The following is a 13,927-nucleotide window of genomic DNA, read 5'->3' on the forward strand; positions in this document are numbered from 1 at the left end:
GACCAGCTCTCAAAGCTCAAAAGAGAGGACAAAATACATGGAACCTTCTTTTTTTTTTTTATTTCACTATGGTTTTAAATCTGTTCAAATCTGTTGAGTTAGTGGAGAAAATGAAGCAGGTTGAAAGCATGAAAGATTAGAACAAAAAGTGCCACAATCCATACATTTTCAAAAATTATATGTGATGATTTCAATAAAATAGTCAATGTGTGCATTGACTATTTTAAATATATTTAAATGTAAACCAGTGGGCAGGGCTAACGGCGTTACAGTCACGGTGATTGGTCAGCAGTTAAACCGCTATGAAGGTTAACTAATAAAACTTAACGTTTATTTGATGAGCAATCACAAATAAAACTATAATGAAGGACTGCAGCACTGGAAACTACATAAATACTGAAATATTTACAAACTTCTCAATATTTGTGATGTTCAGACTAAATATAAAGTATTTAATGTATTTCTAACAGTTTTATGTAAACCATCACATGTTTAAATATTTATTTGTTAAACGATGCATTTGTTGGATTGTGACATTTTAGCTCTTGATAAGATAAAGCTCCTCCTGGTAAATATTTATGCTGATGTTACATAGTGACTGTTCGGGAGGATGTGGGTCACTTTGGTTCCTGCCCCAGAGTTTTTGTGTGGAGTAAAACCGCCTGCCCCGCGAGCCCGGCCTCCACTCCTCCCTCAGGAACCACGTACTGGATCCCATCATTGGCTCTCAGCTGGCCCATCGTCTTCAGCTGCCCGTTGCTCTGGGCGACGCTGTCCAGACTCCACAGCTGGTAGCGCAGGCTCTTGCCCTGCTTGGCAAGGACATAAACCTCTGTGGCACTCGTGTCTTTAATGGGACAAGGAACGTGGCTGTTAGCGAGGTAGAGCCAGGGCAGAGTGGGATCGGGCTGAGCGTGCTCGTTTACACTTCCCTTGTCCAAACAGAGGAGCACACCTGCAATCAATGGATAGGTTTTGTGTTTATGGTTCAAGAGAGTAAAAAAATAATTAAGGTAAGAGGTCATTTAAACACCAAAATTGGATTTAGGTCTGGACTTTGATCAGGCCATTCAAACGCATGAATATACTATAATCTAAACCATTCCATTGTAGCTTTGGCTGTTTGTTTAGGGTCCATATTCTGCTGGAAGGTGAACCTCTGGTCCAGTCACATTCTTCAGGTCTATCACATAAAACCCGAATAAAAATATATTGTTGTAGTTTTCAAATAAAGAACCTCACAGGGTATAAATACCTTTGCAAGGCAGCCTATCACAATGTAGGAGTGTGAAATCTGCATTTTTTCAAATGATCCGACCAACTTTCAGGTCTTACCCGAAGCAACAGCCCAGTGCGCCCTGTGACCGTTACGCTGGCATGGCTCATGGTTGAAGTCCTCGTCATACCTGCACATGGTGTCAAGGAACTGCATGTTGCAGGTCAAACACAAAGGCCGTTATATAACCTTTAGTTTCATTTGGCTGCAGGATACGGGATGAGAACAGGTTGCCCCCTCCAAAGGTGTTTGATGATGGCTGCAGCGTTTCCACCACCCAAACCTCCTGACAGCAGTTCAGCCTTACAGACACAGAGCTCTTCTGCCAGCAGGGCCATGTTGAACGCTGGCAAAAAAGGAAGTTTAATAGGTGCAACTGGCAACAACACCAGGTTCAAATACAAGCAAATGTTCACAGAAATCTCATTACAGGGAAACATTTTGCATTATAACTGATTTCTTGGTTCAAAATCGATTCAAATGTAAAACTGGTTTTGCTCCTGTAGACACAGAAACTAAGACCAAATGCTGCAGAAATGTTCACTCTATACAGGGCCCTGCCAAAGTATACACGCTCCTTGAAATTGTTTACATTTTGTTACAACCACAGCTTCTTATTTCTAAGTTAAACATGTCACATCCTTCGGTTTATTTCCCACTAAGCTGGAGCTCATTACATTACTTTGTTGTTATATTTAGTATGGGCTTACTGTGCTTTTTTCCTACTTACAGAGCCTTGATAGCCTGAAACGAAGCAATGATTAGTTGTGAAGTGGAAGGTAAGCGATGCAGGGTTTTCAGAACTGTTCCAAATGAAAATCTGAAAAGTGTGCTGTGCATTTTATTGATCTACCTGAATCAAGTTGAGCCACCTTTTGCTAGGTCTGCCAGCTCTGCACCTCGAAACTGACATTTCTGCCCAGTCTTTATTGCAAAATACAGGTCCTTCTCAAAATATTAGCATATTGTGATAAAGTTCATTATTTTCCATAATGTCATGATGAAAATTTAACATTCATATATTTTAGATTCATTGCACACTAACTGAAATATTTCAGGTCTTTTATTGTCTTAATATGGATGATTTTGGCATACAGCTCATGGAAACCTAAAATTCCTATCTCACAAAATTAGCATATCATTAAAAGGGTCTCTAAACGAGCTATGAACCTAATCATCTGAATCAACGAGTTAACTCTAAACACCTGCAAAAGATTCCTGAGGCCTTTAAAACTCCCAGCCTGGTTCATCACTCAAAACCCCAATCATGGGTAAGACTGCCGACCTGACTGCTGTCCAGAAGGCCACTATTGACACCCTCAAGCAAGAGGGTAAGACACAGAAATACATTTCTGAACGAATAGGCTGTTCCCAGAGTGCTGTATCAAGGCACCTCAGTGGGAAGTCTGTGGGAAGGAAAAAGTGTGGCAGAAAACGCTGCACAACGAGAAGAGGTGACCAGACCCTGAGGAAGATTGTGGAGAAGGGCCGATTCCAGACCTTGGGGGACCTGCGGAAGCAGTGGACTGAGTCTGGAGTAGAAACATCCAGAGCCACCGTGCACAGGCGTGTGCAGGAAATGGGCTACAGGTGCCGCATTCCCCAGGTCAAGCCACTTTTGAACCAGAAACAGCGGCAGAAGCACCTGACCTGGGCTACAGAGAAGCAGCACTGGACTGTTGCTCAGTGGTCCAAAGTACTTTTTTCAGATGAAAGCAAATTCTGCATGTCATTCAGAAATCAAGGTGCCAGAGTCTGGAGGAAGACTGGGGAGAAGGAAATGCCAAAATGCCAGAAGTCCAGTGTCAAGTACCCACAGTCAGTGATGGTCTGGGGTGCCGTGTCAGCTGCTCTTGTTGGTCCACTGTGTTTTATCAAGGGCAGGGTCAATGCAGCTAGCTATCAGGAGATTTTGGAGCACTTCATGCTTCCATCTGCTGAAAAGCTTTATGGAGATGAAGATTTCATTTTTCAGCACGACCTGGCACCTGCTCACAGTGCCAAAACCACTGGTAAATGGTTTACTGACCATGGTATCACTGTGCTCAATTGGCCTGCCAACTCTCCTGACCTGAACCCCATAGAGAATCTGTGGGATATTGTGAAGAGAACGTTGAGAGACTCAAGACCCAACACTCTGGATGAGCTAAAGGCCGCTATCGAAGCATCCTGGGCCTCCATAAGACCTCAGCAGTGCCACAGGCTGATTGCCTCCAGGTCACGCCGCATTGAAGCAGTCATTTCTGCAAAAGGATTCCAGACCAAGTATTGAGTGCATAACTGTACATGATTATTTGAAGGTTGACGTTTTTTGTATTAAAAACACTTTTCTTTTATTGGTCGGATGAAATATGCTAATTTTGTGAGATAGGAATTTTGGGTTTTCATGAGCTGTATGCCACAATCATCCGTATTAAGACAATAAAAGACCTGAAATATTTCAGTTAGTGTGCAATGAATCTAAAATATATGAATGTTAAATTTTCATCATTACATTATGGAAAATAATGAACTTTATCACAATATGCTAATATTTTGAGAAGGACCTGTACATTTTCATCTCCAAATAGTTAACCAAGACACTTTTTTCTACATGTCTCCGACAGGCCCTGTGGCACACTACACACAGGGCTTCTCATGGGTTTCTTTCAAAATTGGTTTACTTCTTGTCCCTTAAAGATTGACTTTCTACCTTGTCAACAGATTCTCACACCAGAGCTTTGGAACTCTGCAGCTCTTCCAAAGTTAACATGAGTCTCTTGGCTGCTTCTCTCATCATTGCCATCCTTGCCCACTCTATTAATTTAGGTGGACGGCCATACAAGGCAATTGTTTGCACTGGATTTTATTTAAAGGGGGCTAAATGCAAATATGCGTCACACTTTTTAGAAACCCAGTAACATTTTCCTCTTTCACAACTAATCACTACTTCATGTTGATCTGCTGCACATGAAAAACATTGAAGTGTGTAGATTTAACGTGACAAAATAGCAAAAAGTTCCAGGGGTGTGAATACTTTTGCAAGGTACTGTAAGAAAGAAAGCACAACACCAAGTGTCTTACACACTGACGTTACCTGAAAACATTTCCCCCTGTGCAGTGTACCCCCTCCTCACTGCTGTCTGAACCACCGTCTCCATGTCGAGATTCAGCTGAGGCTGTCGCAGGTGAGCAGCCATCCACAGAGCCACCAAACCACACCTGAAACATAAATCGTCTTGCAGCATGGAGAACGGGTCTCGGTTTATGGCTCACATGTAAAACCATTCATTATTGGGGAAACAAAAAATAGCATCTCTTCAGTAACAGGTGTGCACTCGCTGTATTGCTCAGTAAGATCAAGGTTTTACTGAACAGGTTTTAGAGCTCCGACCACAGTTTAGTGACTTACTGTGGGCCGTCTTGGATGAGCGAAGGCACATATGTGTTTACCAGGAACCACTGCAGATCCTGCCTGAAACTGAGGAAAAGAAACATTGTATCAAATAAAAGCTAATTACTGAGAACATCTTTGATATTAGTTTATTTTTCTACAAGTTTAAAATTACTTTTTTTTTTTCCAGAATATACATTTAAAACCAAAATAAAATTTGCAGAAAGAAAATGAGTTTTTTTCTCTGCTAGACATTTTTATAGTGTGAAAACTCCCATTCTTTCCGCCTGTATATGGAACAAGAGACCACATGATGCACTTTGTTTTGAGTTCAATGATAATCAGGACAAAGCCAATTTTATGGAACTAATAGTTGTCATGTCAGCGGGTTCTCTCACCTGAGCTGTGGATCTTTGCAGCTCCCCCATAGTTAGTATTGACGTCTTGGTTGCTTCTCTAATTAATGCTGTCAAGTTTAGAAGAACAGCTGTCTTTGTGATATTATTGTATAACCTAACCCCGTTTAATACTTAATTATGGCGATCTCCCTGGCATAACTGCTGTGTTCCTTGGTCTGGGCCTCTTGGCTGCCTCTCAGATTTATTTTCTCCTTGCCCGGCCTGTCTCTGTGGGCAGCAGGTTTTCAGTTGTGCCACACTCTTTCCATTTTTAGATGACAGTCTGAACAGTGCCTAACATTCTCTCTGGCCTGTCTGTGGGGTTCTTTGGTCTTCATGATGCTCGTTGTTCACTGATGTTCTCTTACAAACCTCTGAGGCCTTCACACAACAGTTGGATGTAAACTGAGGTTAAATTGGTTGCTCTGGGTTTTAAGTAGCGGTATCAGAGTAAAGGAGGCTAAATATAAATGTACGTCACACATTTCAGATTTTTATTTGTAAAAATGTTAAAAACCCATGAAATATTTCCTTCCACAATTATACACTATTTTAAAAAATACTTATCTTGCCGTCCTTTGCTTATCTTATTTATTGCTCTTTGTTTTTATTTTTATTTTCTTTCTTGTTTGTTTTGGTACCAATATGTCTCTTGTTATATTGTGTTTTAGGTCTATAAACGCTCTTAATAAAAATAAGCTCTTGATTATTTATTTTTTTCTAATGTTGCCTTCTATGCTATCACCAAACAAATGTAGTTTGTACTGATCTATCACACAAAGTCCAGATAAATACTGACAACTGTGGTTGTAATCTGACAAAATGTGAAAAAAGTTCAAGGGGTCTGAATAATTTGACAAGGCACTGTAAATGTGGGCATCTCCGGTGAAATGATGCTACAGGCATTGCAGGAACATTCAACGGTCAGTCAAAGTCACCAGACACAGCGGATGCCTCATAGACAGCATTATCAGCCCACAGAGATTAATATGGGTCACAATGAGCGTATGCATGACGCTGGGCAATAGGTTTAAATGTCATCCTACTCTCCAAGTGCAGGGACACTGGCACAATATGCCAGCCTGACCTCATGTATATCCACAACGTGACCCAAATAAATCTCAATCACTGGTCTTTAACCAGTTTTGTCAGTGAGCGTACTCACAAATGAAATTATCCTTCATTGCAGAAGTAGATCAAGTTTTGCACTCAGCTCACTAGTTTTTTGTGACAATGATAAAGTATCTTTATTGCACTGTACAAGTTCATTTAGTAACTTCATAAACTGTTTCAGATTAGTGCAGTAGCAGGTATTTAGCTCACCAGCTCTCCCTCTGTCTGAGCAGCAGGCAAGCCTCAGTGTGATCCCCCTCCACAGGAATCCTACTGCTGGCTATGGTCTGGTACAGCTTCTTCATTGCTGCTGGAGGTGGTGGACACGAAGCAGGAGGAGGTGGAGGGGGTGACATCTTCAGCTTCTCCACCTTAACAGAAAAATAAGGCTCTGTTAGCATGTTTTGCACCATTGTAAAGAGGCTAATAACAATCAACACAAACCTGCCCCTGCTGTTCCTGGTTGCTGGAGCCTGACAGGCTGCCCTGCTGCTTTCAAAGCAGCACGGAAATCTGGACATTTATTCTTAAAACCAGTTACGTAGAAAATCACACCGGTATAATTACTACTTACAACAAATACACTGGTATTGCACTTCACAGCTGCCAAAGCGAGCTGCCTCTCATCGGTTTCATGCCCATATTTAGAAGTAGTTGGTTCTTCTTCGTCTTCTTCTTCTTCTTCTGGTTTAATTGCGGTTGGCAAGTGACGTTTGGTGCATTACCGCCACCAACTGGGATGGAATTTGGTTCGGGATACTGACGTTCTACATATATTTATAAACAATATTCTCTCTCTTCATTTAGTTTTTATAAGGTACATTAACAAAAAACAATAACATTCTGAACTAAAAATTTTTCTCCAAAAGGTCTTGTATGTCCAGTTGTACCAATTTCTTTCTCTCTAGGATGAATACAAATACTTAAAACATACGATGATGTGTTTTTAGAAGTGAATGCACACACTTTAGTTAATTTGGTTGAAAAAATACAACGATAACGTCTAGACCTGCAATAAAATAAAAAAAAATATATATATATATAAATAAAACATACACACACACACATACACACACACATGTGGACAGAAATTAGACCTATGGTCCTAAAAAAACAGTGTTGATAAAAACATTTAGCATTTCAATCTGTGGAGTACAACCGTGGAACAGTTTCTGTGTGGAAAAGCAGGAGCGTCCAAACGTCACCGTGTTTTAAGGAAATTACAAAAATTGCTTTAAAGGAGTATTTTTGTGATTATGATTTTTTATATAAGTCATAAGTGTTTGTTAATGTAAATATACTAAAAGTGTACATGCACACACTGTATGTGCTTTATGAAAAGATCTGTTTTTGATTACTGTCTGACAGGAAACCAGACTAAACCTTTATGTTTTAAAACAAATAAATTGCACTCTTCAGTGATGAGAATTACAACTTGGTAACAGTGTACTTTTGGCCGCTTGTTTCATTAAAAAAATCTAGGTATGTGATGCAGTCTAACCCTAATACTATGGCGAGGCCTTTTTCAATAATAGCAACTAAAACTAAACTTTAAAAAATGTACAGATGTTTGTCACAGGACATAACGTAGAATAAACCCGGAAATTGCGTTTTCCTTGTTAACGCGAGAACTGAAAACGTGATTTCGGAAGGCCGGGGTTTTCATTCATCTTTTCGAGGTGAGTAGTTCGGCTACATTAAGATCCGCAGTTACATCAAATTCAGGGGATCCATACTTCTCAACGCGAGGAATTTGTAGGCCTATATTTAGCCTGTAGGTGTTTATGGCAACAAAATGAAGTAATTGTTGCATTTAATTTGATTTATTGTGCTGAAAACGCTGACCTAGCATATGAAGCTAATAGGCTATCACGCCGGATGATTGTTTGCTAACCTTCGTTAGCCTCGTATTGTTTGTTGAGTTTCGGATTGTTTAAACATATTTAACTGAAGTTTAGTTTTATTCCAGGTGATCACAGATAGATCGGAAGATGACCAATCCAGAGGTTCGTCCTAATCACACCATCTACATCAACAACCTGAATGAGAAGATCAAGAAAGATGGTGATATTTCGCCTCTCATGTATCAAACCGGCTATTGTTGAAAATACGCACAGAAAATGACAATCGGATGTAAACTGGTGTCTTATTCGTTTTCTCCCGTCTATGCAGAGCTGAAAAAGTCGCTTTATGCCATCTTCTCACAGTTTGGACAAATTCTGGACATCTTGGTAGCACGAAACCTGAAGATGAAGGGCCAGGCCTTTGTTATCTTTAAAGAGATCAACAGCGCCTCCAACGCCTTAAGGTCCATGCAGGGGTTTCCCTTCTACGATAAACCCATGGTAGGTTACCTAAACACACCAAATAACAGCAAGCATCTGCACAGACGTTTTCCCCCCAGATTAGTTCTTGATATTCCTTTCACCAATTACTGTTCTAGTTGGTTATCTGCTGATAAAATGTAAAAAAAAAAAAAAAAAGGCCACTCAGTTTCTATAATTTGTTTGAAGATCCTTTTGCTCTACGTGGGTATTTTGCTTCTGATCTTCAGAGAGTCGGGTAGATGAAAAACTACTGAATTTCTAGACCAAAAAAAGCCTATTAGTTCACGCTTTCAAGTAAACACCTATCAAAAAACAAACTATATGCATAAGTGACTCCGGGTTAATTCCTGCTTTCCTAATTTGTACCCATGCATAGCTATTTCATCCCCTGCTGCCTATCACCTTATTTTTCATTGTAGGAGTTTTGTAAAATCTTAAGATTAATCATCAAAAAGATACTTTAATTCAATTGTGTATTAATTTTTAAACTCTTTTTATTGTACCTTATTCCTATTTATTTAGGTTCTGATATCCTTTTAGGTCTGACTGTTATGGAGTATGACAGACTAGTATTGTTATTTGAATATTGACGGTACAAAATGTTCTGTTTGTGTCAAATGTCTCGCGGTAGTTAGAGCCCTTTTGCACCCAAAACAGTCAGGTACAAAACGGCGAGATCGTAAAGGACCGGCTTCCTGCGCGATCACAGGCTGCAGTAGCTTCTGCAAAATTAGATGTCCGTGATTTTAAAATGCTGTAACCCTCCTCATTCTTAACCAAGATACACATCCCCAGCATTGCTCAAAGGTTTAGTGTAAGCTCCTCTAATTGGTTAATAGACATTCAGCTCTTTTTGAACATTTCACAAACACAATAGAAATGCCCATCAATTCAATTGTAGTCATCACTACGATTTCAATGTTTTCAATATAACAGTCAAACAAGCTTCTTGTGAGCATTTGGTTGGCCAAGATGGAGTATTTCAGTTTCCATTAACAGGCTTTGCAGGCTAAACATTTGGCCAGTTGCACGGACCTTCCGCGCCCTTGATGCCCACACCTGATAAAGGTTTCCCTGCCTGAGCAGCTACAGCTCAGGGAAGAGTAAAAATATAGGTTAATGTAATCATTGCCCAGCCTAAACAGATTGTAGCACCCTGACAGAAGGTTGCAGCAACCAGCTTTGTCCTTTGCGAGAAATGAAAGTTGCCTGGATTTAAGTGGATTTTGTGTAAATCAGGGGAGTGCCCAGCTCCAGTTCTATGGAGCTACTATCCTTGATTTAGATGAAGTTGATTCATCAGCGTGCCATTCAGCTTTGCAGAGGCCTGGTTACGAGGCAGTAATCTGGTTCGGGTGTGTTGGAGATGGGAAGCCTCTAAAAGTTGTGAGACAGCGCCCCTGTAGGACTGGAGTTGGACACCCCTGCTGTAAACTGTTTTTAACATTCCTCCTTTTGCAAATTGTGAAAATAAGAGACGCCCCAACCATTAACAAGAGATCATATCTGCTTGATAGACTCTTATCAGTGCTTCACTGTTCAGTTACAGATTTGTTTCATTTTTCTGTGTGTGTGGTTATTCATTGGATGCATCAAAACTCAAAACATATCATTTTCAATCAAACACATGATAACAAAGAATGTGATTTGATCCACTTGTTTAGTTTATTAACAATTAGATCGTGGTAAGGAACATGTTTTGATGCTTAGATGAGGATAGTCCTGCATTCCCTTCATTTTCTGTTGGACTCAAAACTCCTACTTTAATCAGAACCTGCAGGACATTTTTCTCTCAGGTAAAGTTCTTAGAAAAAAGAATCAGCAGGTCAGACCTCAAAGAAACCCCGAATACGCCTTGGAAAAGACTCGATCGGTCCATCTCTAGAACTCCTGAAGGGCCCGATGCGTTTAATTTAAAATGCTTTCTATTTTGCTTTTGTGTTTTCTAATACAGATCAATAATCAAAAGTAAAAATCATGTTAACAGGGCTGGACGAGGCCAAAAGCCCACAGTGGGCTTATATGAAGCCTCCACCCAAATAGTATGAAAAAATATAATCCAACAATACAATCTGTGTTCAGTTGATCATAAACTTAAGAAATGGGAGATGCAAAGTTGTAAATATGTTTGTTCTTGCAGAGAATCCAGTATTCCAAGACAGACTCTGACATTATCGCCAAGATGAAGGGGACCTATGTGGAACGCGACCGTAAAAAGGAGAAGAAGAAGCCCAAACCTGAATCAGGTGGAAGTAAGAAAGCAGCTGCAGCCATGGTGGGTGGAGTGCCGTCCGCCATGCCGGTAAGTGGTGTTCTAAGTGTCTTTAGGACAGAGGCTTTATACCTGCTCATGGAGACATGTAAGAATACCTTTTTAACTGATGTTTTCCTCTTTAGGGAATGCCTCCTATGAGTCAGGCGCCACGGATGATGCACATTCCAGGACAGCCACCCTACATGCCCCCTCCTGGAATGATGCCCCCACCTGGAATGGCTCCCGGCCAGATTCCTCCAGGTGCCATTCCTCCTGGTCAGATGATGCCAGGACAGATGCCACAGCAGGTAGCGTTTCTCTGTGTTACTCATGAGAGATAACTGTTTTATTCTCACGGTGGTTTGAGTTAAAATTTGGTTGTTTTCTCACAGGTTTCAGAAAATCCCCCCAATCACATCCTCTTTCTCACAAACCTGCCCGAAGAGACGAACGAACTCATGCTCTCCATGCTCTTCAACCAGTCAGTACCAACTCCTTTTCTTCATGTGTTGTGCAGTTTATTGATGGATTTGGTATTTGCCAGAAATAAATCAGAGCTGTCGACTGAAAGTATGGCTGTAATTATTCTTTTGTTGTTGAAAAGTCCATCCCCATAAAGGCAGAACTTGACTTGATGTGTTTCTTTAGGTTCCCTGGCTTCAAAGAGGTGCGTCTGGTTCCCGGCCGGCACGACATCGCTTTTGTGGAGTTTGAAAACGAGGTCCAGGCCAGCGCTGCACGAGATGCACTGCAGGGCTTCAAGATCACACAGACGAACGCTATGAAGATCTCTTTTGCTAAGAAATAACCCCTCCTCACAGGGTCCTGGGTTTAAATGCTTTCAGATCTTTTTGTTTTTTATAAAAATGTTGCTGATTTGTTGACAGTGATACTTCCCCTCCAAGGATTACCGTGTAAGTATACATTTTACATGTCAAGTTGCTGGGTTTTAGACACTTCATTGCCTCAACGCTTGTTGGTAAATAAATTCAAAGGTGTGGATCATAAAACCTTTACAGATGTATTGTGCTGTCACAAGCAACTTGACATATTGTTTTTAATTTTTTTTATTAAACTGTTAAAGCATTGCACCCAGAGTCTGGGCTACCAGACACTGTACCTGGAGCTTTTCTTTTTTTGTTTTTTAATAAAAGAGGTGACTTTATATAACACTTGTCTGTGTGCAATTTTAGTACAAGTTTGTCTTTGGCTGATACTTATTTCAGCCCTCACGCCTCATTGTTGGCCCAAACTTGTTCGTCTATATTCCATTTTTTAGGGTTGCCCTTCCACATATTCTTCACCGACCGTCATTTTGCTTTGTTCGGGTAGTGATTAAAATATCGAGCTGTGAAATGGACATTCCTTCCAGTTCAGTTTATTTTATTTATACAGTGCTGATTAATTAGGAATATTGCCTCAAGCCACTTTCCAAAACAAACGGATCCGATTTATACACAGAAATATGAAGTCAGTTCAATCATATTTGATTGTATCTGTTGAGTAAACGGCTAGCAACCCTTCAGGTTGTTACTTTTTGTATTAAGGAAGAACAAAAATATGCAAAATATAAGCTAGTAAAAGAATGCATTTACTTGAATGTGTTTCAAATGCAGTTACATTTCTGGTAAAATATTGCTAGTATATTAATAAAAATATGCTATATGGACATTTATTTTTTGCCAGACTGTATACAAATCTTGCTCATGAACTGATGGGCTGCTGGTGCTAGCCGGATGATTGTGCAGTCTTGGAGATGTGCTGCTCTGCTGGTCGTGTCCAGTGGGGGATTGGGGCGGCGGGCTAGAGGGTGACATGGAGGGGCTGCAGCGTGTGGGATGGTGGGGGGTTGTGTCCTCTTCTTGGATGTGGGGTCATTGGCATGGTAGAGCTGAGCTGGCTAATGTTTCTCCCTGGGCTATCGTTGCAGTGGCGGTGATGTGGTGCGTTTGTGTGGTTGCAGGGGGTGTGGTGGGGGACGCCGGCCCCTGGATGCTTACTGCTGGCCGGGGACCTCTTGCTGGGTGAGTTTGTCCCATCTTAGTGTGGGGTTGGGGGTTCTGTTGTGGGCGTGGTGCTCAGTGGTGTCTGCCCTGTTGCGCCTGTGGGCGGGGGCTGGGGTAGCGTTGCGCGGGGCCCTTGCATTGCCATCACGCTGTGTGGTGGGGGCCAGGATGCGGCGGAGGTACTTGGAACCGGGGCTGTGTGGAACTCACGCTGTGTGGGTGTGGCTTTTCGGGGATGGAGCTCATCTGTGGGGGTGTGCCCCTGTGCTGTGGGGAGGGAATTCTTGGCATTTGGTTTTTGGGGGCATATGTTCGATATCTGTGTCATGGTTGAGAGTGGGCCTGTGGGGAAATTTATGTTGGGATTCATGGGGGGTGGGGGGCTCATGGCGGGGTTGGGACTGTTTCATCCTGTGTCGACTCTGGTTGGCGGGCCAGTCTGGACCCCTGGGCTCTGTTGGGCATCTGCTGTGGGAGTGATCTATCCCGGGGTCTCACGTCACTGGGTCCATGGCTGGATCTGCTCGGGCGTAGGCCGGTGCAGCCTGTGGGCTCGTTGCTGCAGCTCCCCTGCTCTTCTCTGGGAGGGTTGCGGTAATCCCGGCAGTGGTTCTCCTGGGGTTTCTGTGCTCTGGGGGTTCTTTGGATGTCTGTGGCTCAGATCTGCTCCGTATTTGTCCCAGGTCCAGAGGGGCAGTTCTGTGGCTCCTCGCACTTGCTATTGCATATTTTTATGGAGAAACCTTGTTATACACAAGCACGCTCACACTCAGACCCACAGGTGTTTAGATTCAGGTGTTAACAGATACACAAATGTTCTATATTAAGCTGCATTTACCACTAAATACATCTTGCATTGATAAGTACTGTGCACTTTTTGGTAAAAAAAGCTGGTAATAAATATCAAGCGGAGTGTTAAAGCGTTAGCTGTAATGCTCCACTTGTAAAGTAAATCTGTTGGGTTTTTTCTTGACACTCAGAATTGTTGTTTGTCTCTTTATTTTTATGACTATTCAAATTGTAGATTCTCACCAAAGGCAACAAAACTGAATGAGCAAACATGGAATCATGTAGAAAACAAAAAGTGAAATATAAACATTTTTATATTTTATAATATTTTAGATTCTTCAAAATAGCCTCCCTTTGCTCTGATTACTGCTTTGATCTCTTTGCATCCTCT

General features: G+C 41.5%; 2 protein-coding genes across 3 annotated transcripts; one reads left to right on the forward strand and one right to left on the reverse strand.

The window, feature by feature from the left end:
* Positions 1-34: 34 nt before the first annotated feature.
* c18h19orf54 (chromosome 18 C19orf54 homolog) lies at positions 35-6,896 on the reverse strand. Of its 2 annotated transcripts, none has more exons than XM_047391526.1 (7): positions 6,735-6,896; positions 6,371-6,531; positions 4,668-4,736; positions 4,353-4,477; positions 1,493-1,622; positions 1,336-1,406; positions 35-955 (listed from the first exon to the last, which is right to left on the reverse strand). In XM_047391526.1, the coding sequence occupies exons 2-7, from the start codon at positions 6,514-6,516 to the stop codon at positions 618-620; spliced, it is 879 nt and encodes a 292-aa protein (XP_047247482.1). In that variant the 5' UTR covers positions 6,517-6,531; positions 6,735-6,896; the 3' UTR covers positions 35-617. The 2 variants fall into 2 exon arrangements, with proteins under 2 accessions (XP_047247482.1, XP_047247481.1); XM_047391525.1 differs by having other exon boundaries at positions 6,605-6,850.
* Positions 6,897-7,783: 887 nt separating this feature from the next.
* Positions 7,784-11,911, forward strand: snrpa (small nuclear ribonucleoprotein polypeptide A). Its single transcript, XM_047392096.1, has 7 exons — positions 7,784-7,839; positions 8,130-8,224; positions 8,333-8,505; positions 10,628-10,789; positions 10,885-11,049; positions 11,134-11,222; positions 11,390-11,911. The coding sequence occupies exons 2-7, from the start codon at positions 8,152-8,154 to the stop codon at positions 11,547-11,549; spliced, it is 822 nt and encodes a 273-aa protein (XP_047248052.1). The 5' UTR covers positions 7,784-7,839; positions 8,130-8,151; the 3' UTR covers positions 11,550-11,911.
* Positions 11,912-13,927: the final 2,016 nt, after the last annotated feature.

Source organism: Girardinichthys multiradiatus, chromosome 18 (assembly GCF_021462225.1).
Source record: "Girardinichthys multiradiatus isolate DD_20200921_A chromosome 18, DD_fGirMul_XY1, whole genome shotgun sequence".
In the NCBI taxonomy this organism is placed as follows: domain Eukaryota; kingdom Metazoa; phylum Chordata; class Actinopteri; order Cyprinodontiformes; family Goodeidae; genus Girardinichthys; species Girardinichthys multiradiatus.